At 44.4% G+C, this 13301-nt stretch overlaps 1 protein-coding gene across 1 annotated transcript; it reads right to left on the bottom strand.

The window, feature by feature from the left end:
* Positions 1-10169: 10169 nt before the first annotated feature.
* Positions 10170-11068, bottom strand: CCR75_007294 (uncharacterized protein; the record flags this gene model as incomplete). Its single annotated transcript, XM_067965355.1, has 2 exons — positions 10170-10249; positions 10312-11068. The coding sequence occupies 2 exons, from the start codon at positions 11066-11068 to the stop codon at positions 10170-10172; spliced, it is 837 nt and encodes a 278-aa protein (XP_067820701.1).
* Between the last annotated feature and the right edge of the window lie 2233 nt (positions 11069-13301).

Raw genomic sequence — 13301 nt, 5'->3', positions numbered from 1 at the left:
GGTAAGGCAAATGTCTTAGCTAACGGGTTGTCGTGACACAAGGAAAGTGAGTGCTTAAGCAAAGTCAGCCGCCAAGCATATCACGTGACGAGCTCGATAGCCTCACCACCCATGATTTCTTTCACACGCAAGCAGGCGAAATTAATTCGCTGCGACCGCTGTTTCATCGCATCAGAATGCGCATGAATGCGGCGCAGGAATTCCGCTTCGTATTGGTCGAGCATTACATTAGAACGCAAAACGATCGGGATCGGGAAATATGTCCAAGATATTTCCTGTAAACCTCTCGAGAAATAAAGACACCATGGTAATCATGATCGTCTTGAATAGCGCGCTTTAGGAGCGACGCTTTTGACTCGTTTTCATGAGGCCATTGAGATGGAAGGGGCATCAGTTATATGCTACCCGTCCCATAGCCACACTCGCAACTAGCTTGTGATACCAAGAAAGCACGTTTACGTGTCTTCGGCGGAGCTTTACGCTCAGGTTCCTCTATGTCAGAACCATTATGAATAATGGTCTGACCAGTCGACGTTGTAGGTTTTCCCAACAAAGAATCAGCTGCACTTCTATGTGCAGTGCTCTCACTAATAGTCGCTGCGCTTGCCACAGCAGACGACGAGACAGCATTGAAAAACTTTGTTGTCTCCATGGTAGAGGGAATCTGTAAAATTGGATGGGCAATAAGCGCCATCATCCTTCCTTATTAGCTCGTTGTTCTTCTCACTACAACTACTATGTATTAATGGCAACGGTGTCAACTCATTATAGTCAACTACAAGCGCCGGATCAACATCATCGCTGTAAAATGGGATAGATCATTCGTTCCAGTTGACGCGACAGCAACAGTAGCTGTCGGCGCTGTAATTGTGGCACTGGGCGACAGTGGCATGTCAACGCGGCGCGTACACTTCCTAGGTGGTTGAAAGAGTGTTTTCGAAGACGACTCAACAGCTTGGCCCCTTCAAGGTGGCATACTTGGCTCCGTGCAAGACAAAGACAGCAAGAGAGAACTAAGCGGCGCGTAAAGCAGCTCGCTGATACTCTGTCCTCTTTGACGAAATTTTTAAAATATAATCCACACTTCAGAGGGGGATGGTGTAACGGGCTAAAGGTGCCTTAAGTTACACAATTTCCTTTCACTTTGTGTAGTTAAGAAGATTGCCAATTTCTTAAGTAAAGGAATTAGACCCATCACTTGAGTGTGGTTCACATTGTCAACCACGTTTGCGCATGTGATATCCCTGAAGGCATTCACATTAGCGGGGATGAAGGCTAGCGTCATCCTTTCCGCGCGTATTGCGAGCGTATCTAGAAAGATACGCTCGCAGTACATATTAGTGTTATCTACAGAGACGCCATTTTTTAAAATTGGTTAAAAATAGGTATTTAACATGAAATACGGTTATATAGAAATCAGTCTGGAAACTACTTCCTAGATTCCGGAGTACAGCTACCGTGACGACACGAATACCAGAGTACTTAGTGCGTTAGGTGAGGACGCGAAGGCCCCCACCACCCCACGTAAGAAAAGTCGGTCTAACTGCTTGCCCGCTGTGCTAGGCTGCATGTTTAGGTAGAGCGTGGCCGCATTAAGACGTGCCCGCCAACACGTGATGTATTTGGAGTATTGCAATTTTGCCACTGCAAAGAAATTTGCGAAGAGAGTTCGATTAGGTTGCTTGAAACGGGGTGTATCGTTAAGGAAATTAACATTTGAAGGTTGTAAGTTAATATACAATCTAAAAGGTAGATAATACTTGAAGGATATTACTTTATGTAGTAATATTCAGAAAGCTTATCATTAGTAAATATAGACCTATATATCTAATTGATCCACGGTCCTGTCAGTGCTGGACGCGCGCAAAGAATGAGACAGATAAGATTTGATTACATGTTTAGTATAAGTATATATAAATTTAATAAAACGATAAAAAAACAGAAGAATTTGATTATATTAATTACAGCTTACTTTTATCCCTCTTTAAAGCAAGTGTTTTAAAAATAGTCTTTCTCCGCACGTACTAGTGTACGTGAAGTGACGAAAGGCACCATCGCAACTGAAGCAGTGCGAAGTGGACTTGAACTGAAGCAGTACAAGTCGGAAGTCCCCCGTTTCACCTGGAAGCACTTCGTGGTCCGTCCAAGGACTACAACTCTATCATCTGACATGGACATGTTAGATGATAATGGAAAAACGCATAACGTTTTGCGTGATAGCTTCCCTTTCTTAATGACATAGAAAGGAGTGCGGTCGAACGAATAAGTCTGACCGTAGGGAATGATGCCATTTTGACCATGCTGTTCAGTTTGAACAGAGATACCCTCCATTCAGCCATCTCCAAGTTCATACAACATGAACTTGATGAGGCGAAGGAGAAGGCAGCCTTGCTTAATCAGCGAGGCTCTCAACAGGTAGAACTAATGAGGTTGCAACACGAACAGGCCCCTGTACCAGGGATGCCGCACACGTGTCGTCCGAAAACCTTGAAGATAGACATCTCTAAGTATAAGGGAGTCGAAGAAGACTTCCTTTTAAGATGTTTCGTCGAGTTGGACGATAACATAAGGGCTCGTCACATCGTCGACGAGCAAATGCAAGTTGCATTTCCTCAATCAAATTTGGCAGGTCGTGCCAAAACTTGGGCACTAGGCCTTAAGCTGCGCGACCCATTTGTCTTTGGGCCGCAAAAGGCTTTTAAAGCCGGCTAAAACAGACGTTTGAACCACCAAAGGCTGAGTTCAGAGCTCGTTCAAAGCTTCTAAAACTCAAGCAAGGCAAGCGTGATGTTCACGCATATGCCCAGCACATACGACTCTTAGCGAGTTGTATAACAAATAACCCAGTTCACGAACACACGTTGATTACGGTGTTTATGCAAGGTCTTACGGATGGTCCCGTAAAGACCCACTTGTTCCGCTTGGAACTGGGTTCGCTTGAAGAAGCAATATCCGTTGCGGAACAGGAGGACTTTAGCTTGAGACACGCTCAAGCTAGTTCGTCATCATATCGTCCTCCAAAACGACACGAGTTAGGAGGTCCAGAACCCATGGACCTTTCTTACGTCGAAAGCGAAAGACCTCGCTTTTCGAGCAATAAGCGATCGCAGAAATGCCATCGCTGCCAAATATTACGACACTAGACACTACGCTCATGCATGTAGTGCCCAACGTCCAGTACCGAGAGGTAATGAACGTAATTATGGACTGAATGCCAAAAAGGGCAACGGTCGCGGGTCCGAGATTGTTGCGAAATCGCAATAGTAAGGCGGACCGCCAGAAATCCGGTCGGGATCAGTAGGGGCGCAACGCCCTGCTGATCCAGCAACCTCAAGAGAATTAGCAAATCTCTTGACGACAGTTGCTCCAGACACACAATCATTATGTATCTCTGCACCTTGAGATGAGGTATCCCTCATCACCTTGAAGTTAAAAGTGACAAATTATGTGTCACTTAGAGCCAAAGTGGACTGCGGAGCGTTGAATTACTTAATTCGTCGCCAGTCGCTTGGGGGTCGAAGGCTCAAATATGTATAGCACGACATCCTTCCAACGAGGATGACGGAGCGTCTAGCAGCAGGCGCATTGATAACAGTGTTGAAACGCGTGGTGAAATCTCACTACACGCTAAAAGATTTACAGTATGATGATAAATTCACGTACTGGATTTGGATGACAAATTTGGTGTCATCCTAGGCTTACCTTAGCTCAGAAAGTATGAGCTAAGAATTAGCTAGCAAAATCGATCCGTAAAGATGCCTGCCACTTGTTCATCAGATGGTAAACTGTAAATTGATGAACGTCTTGGAGCGTTCACAAGTGAGGATGTAGTACGAGTGAGTGCGATGGCCTTACTAGTGGTTAAGTCATTAGTACCGCTGCACAAGATCACAATGTGATTAATAATCACACTGTGAAGTCAGCTGCCGGCGGCTGAGTGAATGCATAGGCAGCGGGAATGTCCACGACTCGAATAAGTCGTGGATTGAGACATGAATGTACACCTAGCGGGTGGCATTCAAGGAAAATACCGTTTGCCCGAAAGGGACAATACGATCATCCTAGGTCGAGAAGAGAGTCGACCTCTGAGAACGCGACCTGATAGCGAAATCACATTAGAAAGACGTTGAGGGAATAAGTCCGCACGTACTTGAGGAGAAATCTCTTCAAATAATGAATGCTGTAGTGACTAGACTTCAGCATCCCGAGGGATGGATCCCTCGGCAGCGTTTGGATAAATCCCAGGAAGAAACCGAGACAATTAATGTCTTGGTAAATGACGGGTCAAGGGTAGGCACTAATACGTGATCTGAATGCGCCTACGAAGTTAATTTCGGAGATAACTCAATTACCAACCTTAGAACCCAAGCGGTTCTTGAGAGATCTGCGTAGTGGTGATATATAGCAGATCTGCGTACTCGTTATAGAGGACGAATACGTAACCGATACTCGGTCAGCAATAATTTTTGCAGAGAACAAACGGGTTCTCAGCAGCTCATCGATAAATGAAAGTGTCCTCGATGTGAAGACTCGGATTGAGAGATATACTACTCAATTCTGGAAATCACTTAAGACCAATTTTTTATACAAGGATTTGATTGAATTTAGAGATGTATTTTATGAAGCAGACTCATGCAAGTTGCCTAAGCATAAAGGCACTCGACATGAGATTGAGCTCAAACCGGGCTCCAAGTACTGTGTCATGAAGTAGTGGCCACTGCCTCGTTAAAAACTACTTGCGATCGATGAATTGTTTATCGATCGTTCAGAAGCGGGCCAAGTAGGGAGTCAACCTTCCCACATAGCTCTCAGACCATTTGTGTGCAAAAGGCCACAGGGGGGGGGCGGATAGTGCATGCATTCAACAAACTGAATGCTGCAACAGTACCCGCTCAAACGCCGCTACCTAGAAAAGACGTAATCATATATGGTATGTCTAAGAGTACGATCTTTTCGTCTATGGATCTGATGGATGGGTTCTATCAAATCCTTATGCGTGACCCCGACATCACGTACACAGCAGTGAGCACTCCCAGTGGGATGCTTGGGAATGACTAGTGATGCCTCAGGGGCCTAGTAACGCCCCTGCAACATTCAACAGATGTGAAACAAATCCGTTGGTGCGAAAATTCGCACCGAGCTTTTTTGACGATGTATTCGTCCATAGCCGGGCCATGAACGGTAAGACGGACGTGAAAGTTCATAAAACTCGCGTTCGTCAGGTTCTTACACTGATGCGAAAGCATAAGGTTTTCGCAAATCTCAACAAGTGTAAATTCGCTGCAAGCGAAATACCAATTCTTGGGTGCGTCGTCGGTAAACACGGCAAGCACTTTGATCCGAAAAGATCAAGGCAATTACCGACTGGCCAGACCAGTCGAAGGCAAGGGACTTAGAAACTTTTTTGGCTAGCGGCGTACTTGCACAAGAACTCCCGCAATAATGCCGAGATGACAGTTCATCTCTCTCGTCTCTTAAAGAAGACGAGAGATGGTTATGGAACGCTGATTGTCAGCGTTCGTTTGAAGGTATCAAGCAAAGCTTGATGCAATCGCCCATATTGGCGATTGCGGATCAAGACAGACCATTCCATGTGGTCTGTGACGCCAGCGATTTCGCAATCGGCTGTGCGCTAATGCAATACGATACAGATAACGCGGAGTGCGTCGTCTGTTACCAATTGCATTAGCTGCAACCAGCCAGTGCATGGCAAGGAACTCATTGTCATGAAATATGCACTGGCTAAGTTTAGGGTCTATCTCCTCGTAGATAGACCGTTCAACGTATATACGGACCATGCGTCATTACGCACAGCCGTAAATAGCCGCACCTCTCCCAGAGAGTGGCGACGTGGCTATCCTTTTTCGCGGATTAGAATTTCTCCGTCGAATATAGACCAGGACGACTTAATGTCGTCACTGTTGCGTTATCACGCCGACCCGATTTCGAGTCGGTAGTGCACCCCAACAGTGAAAATAACCCGACTGTTGCCACACTCACTACGAGTGTTTCGTCATCGACCTTAGTCGGTGACATAACGAAAGCCTGCATAGAAGATAAGGACCTTCTATGTTTGATGAAACATTAAATATATCCATCCGATAAATCGTTTAAAAAGTACCGGCTTTATATCGATCGTTTCCGATCGATAAATAACACGTAACGGCTTATTGTATTACACAGCCGTTACCGGCGACACTCCACGTGTCATCGTCCCAACTCACAATGACTTGCGCTTGCGCATCATGTATGAATGTCACGATGCACCAACAAGTGAGCATCGTGGGCGTGAGAAAACTTATCTTACAGTAAGTCGCTACTTTTACTGGCCCCGCCAGTATCAGTTCGAGCGCAGGTACATTCGTGCTTGCGAGGTATGTCAACGGGTAAAGCCTAGCCCTTCAACCCGTGCACATCTCCAACCTCTACCACTTCCGGCAGAGTGTTGGCAGTCCGTATCTATGTACAGTGCACCTGGTGATGAGGTATCCCTCATCACCTTGAAGTTGAAAGTGACAAATGATTTTTCACTTAGGGCCCTTGTGGACGTCGAAAACCTTTATTCGTCGCCAGTCACTAGAGGGTCGTAGGCTCAAATATGATAAGCGCGGCTAGCGACAGGCGCATCGATAACAGTAATGAAACGCGTAGTGAAATTTAACTAAACGTTAAAAGATTTTACAGTACGATGATGATTTCATCGTACTGAATTTGGATGACAAATTTGATGTCATCCTAGGTTTATCTTGTCTCATAAAATATGAGCCAAGGATCAGCTAGCTGTATCGATCCGTAAAGATGCCTGCCACTTGTTCATCAGATGGCCATCTGATGAACGTCTTTGAGCGTTCACAAGCGTGACGATGTTCTACGAGTGAGTAAGATGGCTTCACTTGTGGTACGGTCGTTAGCACAACTGTACAATATCACAGTGTGATTAGTAATCACACTGTGGAGTCAGATGCCGGCGACTGTGCTAATGCAAAGGCAGCGCCGAATGTCCACCACTCGAAAAAGTCGAGTGGATTGAGACATGAATGTACGCCTGGCGGGCGACATTCAAGGAGTACACCGGTTGCATCAAAGGGACAACACGATGATCCTAGGCCGAGTAGAGAGTCGACCGTAGAGGACCCGACTGTAATAGCGCAATCACACTCGGAGGACGTTGAGGGAAGAGGTCCCCACGTATTTGAGGGAAAATCTCCTCAAATAGTTGAAGTAACTAGACTTCAAGATCCCGAGGGATTAATCCCTCGGCAGCCCGTGGATAAATCCTAGAAAGAAACTGAGACATAAATGTCTAGGTTAATAAAGGTCTAAGAGTAGGCGCTTATACTCTTGATCTGTATGCGGCTCCGAAGTTAACTTCGGAGATAATTCAGTTACCATCCTTAGAACCAAAGCGGTTCTTGAGAGATCTGCATAGTGGCAGAATCAAGCAGATCTGCGTACTCATCAGAGAAAACGATTACGTAACCGACATTCGGTCAGCGGTAATTTTTGCAGAGAACGAACGTGTTCTTAGCAGCTCATCGATGGACGAAAGTGTCCTCCATGTGAAGACTCGGATTGAAAGATACACTACTCAATCTTGGGAGTCACTCAAAAGAAATCCTATATACGAGGATTTTATAGAATTCAGGGATGTATTCCTTGAAGCATTTCCATGCGAGTTCCTAAGAATAAAGGCACTCGACATGAGATCGAGCTCAAACCGGGCTCGAAGTACTGTGTCATGAAGCAGTGACCACTGCCTCGTGAACAAGTACTTGCGAACGACAAATTCTTTACCGATCGAGTAAAAGCGGGCCATGTGAGGGAATCAACCTCCCCACATAGCTCTCCGACCTTCTGTGTGCGAAAGGCCACAGGAGGGTGGCAGACAGTGCACGCATTCAATAAACTGAATGCTGCAACGATACCGGCTAAACGCCGATACCTAGAAAAGACGTAATCATAGATGGTATGTCTAAGAGTACGATCTTTTCGTCTATGGATCTGATGGATGGGTTCTATCAAATCCTTATACCTGAACAACACATAATGATTGTGTGTCTGGAGCAACTTTCGTCAAGAGATTTTCTAATTCTCTTGATGTTGCTGGCTAACCACAAATCATCTCCATATTTTGCCACATATGTTAGTTCGATCCTCCAAACAATTTTACCTATTTGTCAATCTGTTCATGGTTGGATCACTCAGTTTGATCAGCAGGGCGTTGCGCCCCTACTGACCCCGACCGGTTTTCTGGCGGTCCGCCTCGCTTTTGCGATTTCGCAACAATCTCGGACCCGCGACCGTTGCCCTTTTTGGTATACGGTCCAAAATTACGTTCCGTACCTTTCGGTGCTGGGCGTGGGGCACTCATGCGCGTAGTGTCCTAATGTTTGGCAGTGATGGCATTTCTGCAATCGCTTTTTTCTCGAAAAGCGAGGTTTCCCGCTTTCGACGTAAGAGAGTCCATGGGCTCTGGACCTCCTAACTCATGTCGTCTTGGGGGACGATACGATGACGAAAGAGCTTGAGCCTGTCTCATGCTAAAATCCTCCCGTCCCGCAATGGATATTGCTTCTTCAAGCGTGTCCAGTTCCAAGCGGAGCAGGTGGGTCTTTACGGGACCATCCGTAAGACCTTGCATGTACCGTAATCAACGTATACTCATGATCTGATTGTTCGTGATACAACTCGCTAGAAGTCTTATGTGCTGGGCATTAGCGTGAGCATCACGCTTGCCTTGCTTGAGTTTCAGAAGCTCTGATCGAGCTCAGAACTCAGCTCGAGGCGGTTTAAGCGTCTGTTTGAGCCGGGCTTTAAAAGCCTTTTGCGGCCCAAAGACGTATGGGTCGCGCAACTTAAGGCCCAATGCCCAAGTTTTGGCACGACCTGCCAAATTAGATTGAGCAAATGCAACTTGCATTTGCTGTCGCTGATGTCTTAACTGCATTGAGCAGCGTCGACGATGTGACGAGCCCTTAAGTTATCGTCTAACTCGACGAACCATCTTAAAAGGGAGTCTTCATGACACCCATATACTTAGAGATGTCTATCTTCGAGGTTTTCGGACGACGCGTGTGCGGCATTTTTTTTAGTACAGGGGTCTGTTCGTGTTGCAACCTCAACAGTTCTGCCTGTTGGGAGCCTCGCTGATTAAGCAAGGCTACCTTCTCCTTCATCTCGTCAAGTTCATACAGCATGAACTTGACGATGGCTGAATGGAGGGCATCTCTGTCCAAATTGGATAGCATTGCCAAGATTGCATCGTTTCCTACGGTCGAACTCATTCGTTCGACCGCACTCCTTTCTATGTCCCTTAGGAAGGAGTAGCTTTCACGGTAAACGTGATGCGTATTTCCACTATCTAGGGCTGATTAGTCTGCAAAATAAATAGATATAATGGTCTATACCTATTTATGGATAAGATTTCTGAACATTACTATACAAAGTAATATCCTCCAAATATTATCTACTTTTCAGAATGTATATTTATTAACAACCGTTAAGTGTTAATTTCATGTAACGATACACCCCGTTACATTTAGGACTTAATTTACCAGTTTTACTAACTATAATATTGAATAAACCTTTATTTTGTAAAAATCTTGTAATATAATCTTATCTGTCTCTCTCTATGCGCTCGTCCAGCGCTGACTGAACCGCGGAGCAAGTACATATGATGGCCTATATCTACCAATGGATAATCTTTTGAATATTACTATGTGAAATAATATATTTCAAATATTCTCTACCTTTTAGATAATATATTAATTAACAACCTTTTAGTGTTAATTACATCCGTTATAACGATAATACGAATGAACACCAGACATCTCGCACAAATGTAATTTTTTTTTTCTTACAATTCCTTATTTAACAGCGCAATAGTATGAGCTGCACGATTTTGGCCCGAAAAAGCTTGAGCAATTTCGTTCGGGATAGGTTTCTCAAAAACAAGATCAATGAATCCCTTCAATTTCTGGAATTCAAGCCTTTGATACGGCGCAGCCCCAGGTGTCGGTTCCTTATTTTGTAGCATTGATTTAATAAAATCGAGTGCGAGGCCTATGGAAGAGGCTTTATCATTCTTCCAAAGCACTCTAAGTTGTTTCAAAACGGAAGCGGCCAATTCATCCTTGTCTTGCATCGGATACATTATGAGAAATAGCTTCTTATCGAATATCCAATCGGCTAATTGATCGATTAGCCACTTTGCCTGTTTCTCGACGATGTACTCGGCCCTGTCGTCGACCTTCACAAAAATATCACACAGAAAATTAAGTCTGCTATAGGGTCGTCCCAGTAGATAGAGACCATCCTTCGCGAATTGAGCCGATTCGATGATCAGAGCTGGAGTGTTGTATTTGGCGTACTGACGCTCCAAGTACTCGAGAGCAATCCATTGGTCTTCGTTGAATAGCTTGTATTTTTTTCGTTTACTAAAAAACTGGACAACATAGTCTACAGCATCGCCATGATTCAAGTTCTCAAGTAACTCTTTTAAAGCCTTGTACGCTGAATTTTCTTCGCGACCTACAACCTGGTCGGCATATTTGAAATACTCACTGAAACAATCGATGATCTGTTTCACGGCTCTCACGTTTACTCCACGCTTTAACGACGAAGTTATTTTGCCAGCTTCAAATTCGGACAAACTCAGCTGTAACTGGTCCCAATAACGATAGAGAGATGATCGAGTCCTCCTTGAAAGTTCAGCGTTGACTTTTGCTAGATCGCTTAGAAACTTTGAAGCACCCCAGTGACCGATCTCTTTGGTGAGAATCCCAACAACGACGAAAGACGCATCGGCCGTCTCCAACCCCGCCTTCTCGTAACCTTTCATAACAGCATGCTCAAACTTTCCAAATTCCGATGGAGAAAGACCATTTGTATTTAACATCGACATGAATAATGCATTGGCTTTGTCAGGATTGTCGATATTTTCTGATACGGGATGCACCAATCGTTGTAAAGCTGTGTAAAATACTTTAAAAGGAGCTTTCCATGTACTTTCAGCAGATGAAGTGCTCGCCTTAACCAGCAACGCAATCTTCTCAGAATTTGGCTCCATTCTATCCTCGACGACACTGGAGACTTGCTGAATAGAATTGTTCGAGTTGAAGACGACAGGGGAAGCAACGAGTTCGGAGCCTTGCCGCAAATTATCACGAGAGTCGTCGCTGGAAATTGAAGAGTCAATAAAAGCGACCAACCCCAAACAGGTGATCCAATGAGGGCTTAACAGCAGCACGAGATGGAAGAGCACCATGGAAGGCTTGAGCTTGACACTCATGGCGTGATGTCGTATGTGAGTTCTTGAGACGAGATTGAAGAATGAAAATTGCAGCGTCAGACTTGGATCTTAACCAGACTGCGGATCGTTAAAGAGAGCCGCTTAGTGCGCATGTGCGATCTATTTTGGGCTCGTGAATAAAAGAGAACTGATCTGATCCAATACTGGTTCTATGGAAAAGTGGTAGGATGTGAATAGCTCGTACTTTTTAATTAGATGTAATCCCAATTGCTCTCTAAGGGCAGACGACATGCCCAACGATTTCACGTCAAGTTCCTTTGCTCGAGCTTTGCCACTATATCTTCGCCGTATACTTTTGAGAGAGCCGAGAAACAAACGAAGCTAGGCTTAGGAATTTTTGTCAACGGTACTTGTACGTCGCGCCATGAAGGCAATAAAACTAAACAAGCTGCACCCAGACATTCGATTATATTTAGTCATTATGCAAAATACAAGGGTTCAATTTATTAACTCATGTTAAATACATGTCTCTGTGTGTTGGATACCATAAGGTACATGTCTTTGGGCGTCAGATACCGTAGAATACATGTCTTTGTGCCTTGGACATATCAGATACCTCACCGACTATTCTTCTTATTGAATTCCAGGTTGTCGGGCAATGTTCTCAAAGGCGCGAGCTTTTGTAACGTATGACAAGAGCGACGTGTCAGGCTGTAGCGATGAAATTATTTGATTCGACTCACCTATCAACACGAATAGTCTTTGATGTCTAATTGAGTCAAAACAATTGAATGTGCCGAAATTTTGCCGGCATAAATAATTTATACATTACATAACATAGGCACTTTGCAGCGGTGAATCAGATGATGCAAACGCCGTGAATAAAACCATTTGTTGCTGTTCTTTGGGTTGCTGGCGTGAATCCGAGTGCCAAAGAACAGCAACGAATGGTGTAACAAGGTGTGTCGTTACATAAAATTAACACTTAGAGGTTAATAATAAATATATTATCTAAAAGGGAGATAATATTTGGAGGATATTATTTTAAATAGTAATGCTCAGAAATCTTATCCATAAATAGGTATAGGCCATTATATCTATTTATCTCGCAGAATAATCAAAAACAAAAGAGACAAACAGATAAGATTAGATAACATTCAATTGCATGTTTAGTATTAGTTTATAACTAAGTTAGAGTTAACAGATAGAAAGAAGAGACACTTATTATATTAATACAGTTTTCATTTAACCTTCTTTAAGCTAGTTACCTTAAAGAGAAGTCTTCCTCTGCACGTACTAGTGTCGTGAAAGTGCAAAGTGGACTTGTACGGAAGCAGTACAAGTCGTAGTACCTAATAGCACTTTGTAGTCCGTCCAAAGACCACATTTCCTTCATCTAACGTGAACATCTTAGATGATTGTGGGAATACGCATCACGTTTCCCGCGAAATCTACTCCTTCTTAAGTGACATAGAAAGGAACGAATGAGTTCGACCGTAGGAAACGACGCATATTTGGTAATGCTGTCCAATTTGAACAGGGATGCCCTCCATTCAGCCATCGTCAAGTTCATATAGTATGAACTTGACTAGATGAAGGAGAAAGTAGCCTTGCTTAATCAGCGAGGCTCCCAACAGGCAGAACTGTTGAGGTTGCAACACGAACAGACCCCTGTACCAGGAATGCCGCACACGCGTCGTCCGAAAACCTCTAAGATAGACATCTCTAAGTATATGGGTGTCAAGAAGACTCCCTTTTAAGATGGTTCGTCGAGTTAGACGATAACATAAGGGCTCGTCACATCGTCGACGCTGCTCAATGCAGTTAAGACATCAGCGACAGCAAATGCAAGTTGCATTTGCTCAATCTAATTTGGCAGGTCGTGCCAAAACTTGGGTATTGGGCCTTAAGTTGCGCGACCCATACGTCTTTGGGTCGCAAAAGGCTTTTAAAGCCCGGCTCAAACAGACGTTTAAACCGCCTCGAGCTGAGTTCAGAGCTCGATCAGAGCTTCTGAAACTCAAGCAAGGCAAGCGTGATGCTCACGGTA

Source organism: Bremia lactucae, linkage group LG12 (assembly GCF_004359215.1).
Source record: "Bremia lactucae strain SF5 linkage group LG12, whole genome shotgun sequence".
NCBI lineage: Eukaryota > Oomycota > Peronosporomycetes > Peronosporales > Peronosporaceae > Bremia > Bremia lactucae.
This window is presented reverse-complemented; position numbering and strand designations above follow the sequence as displayed.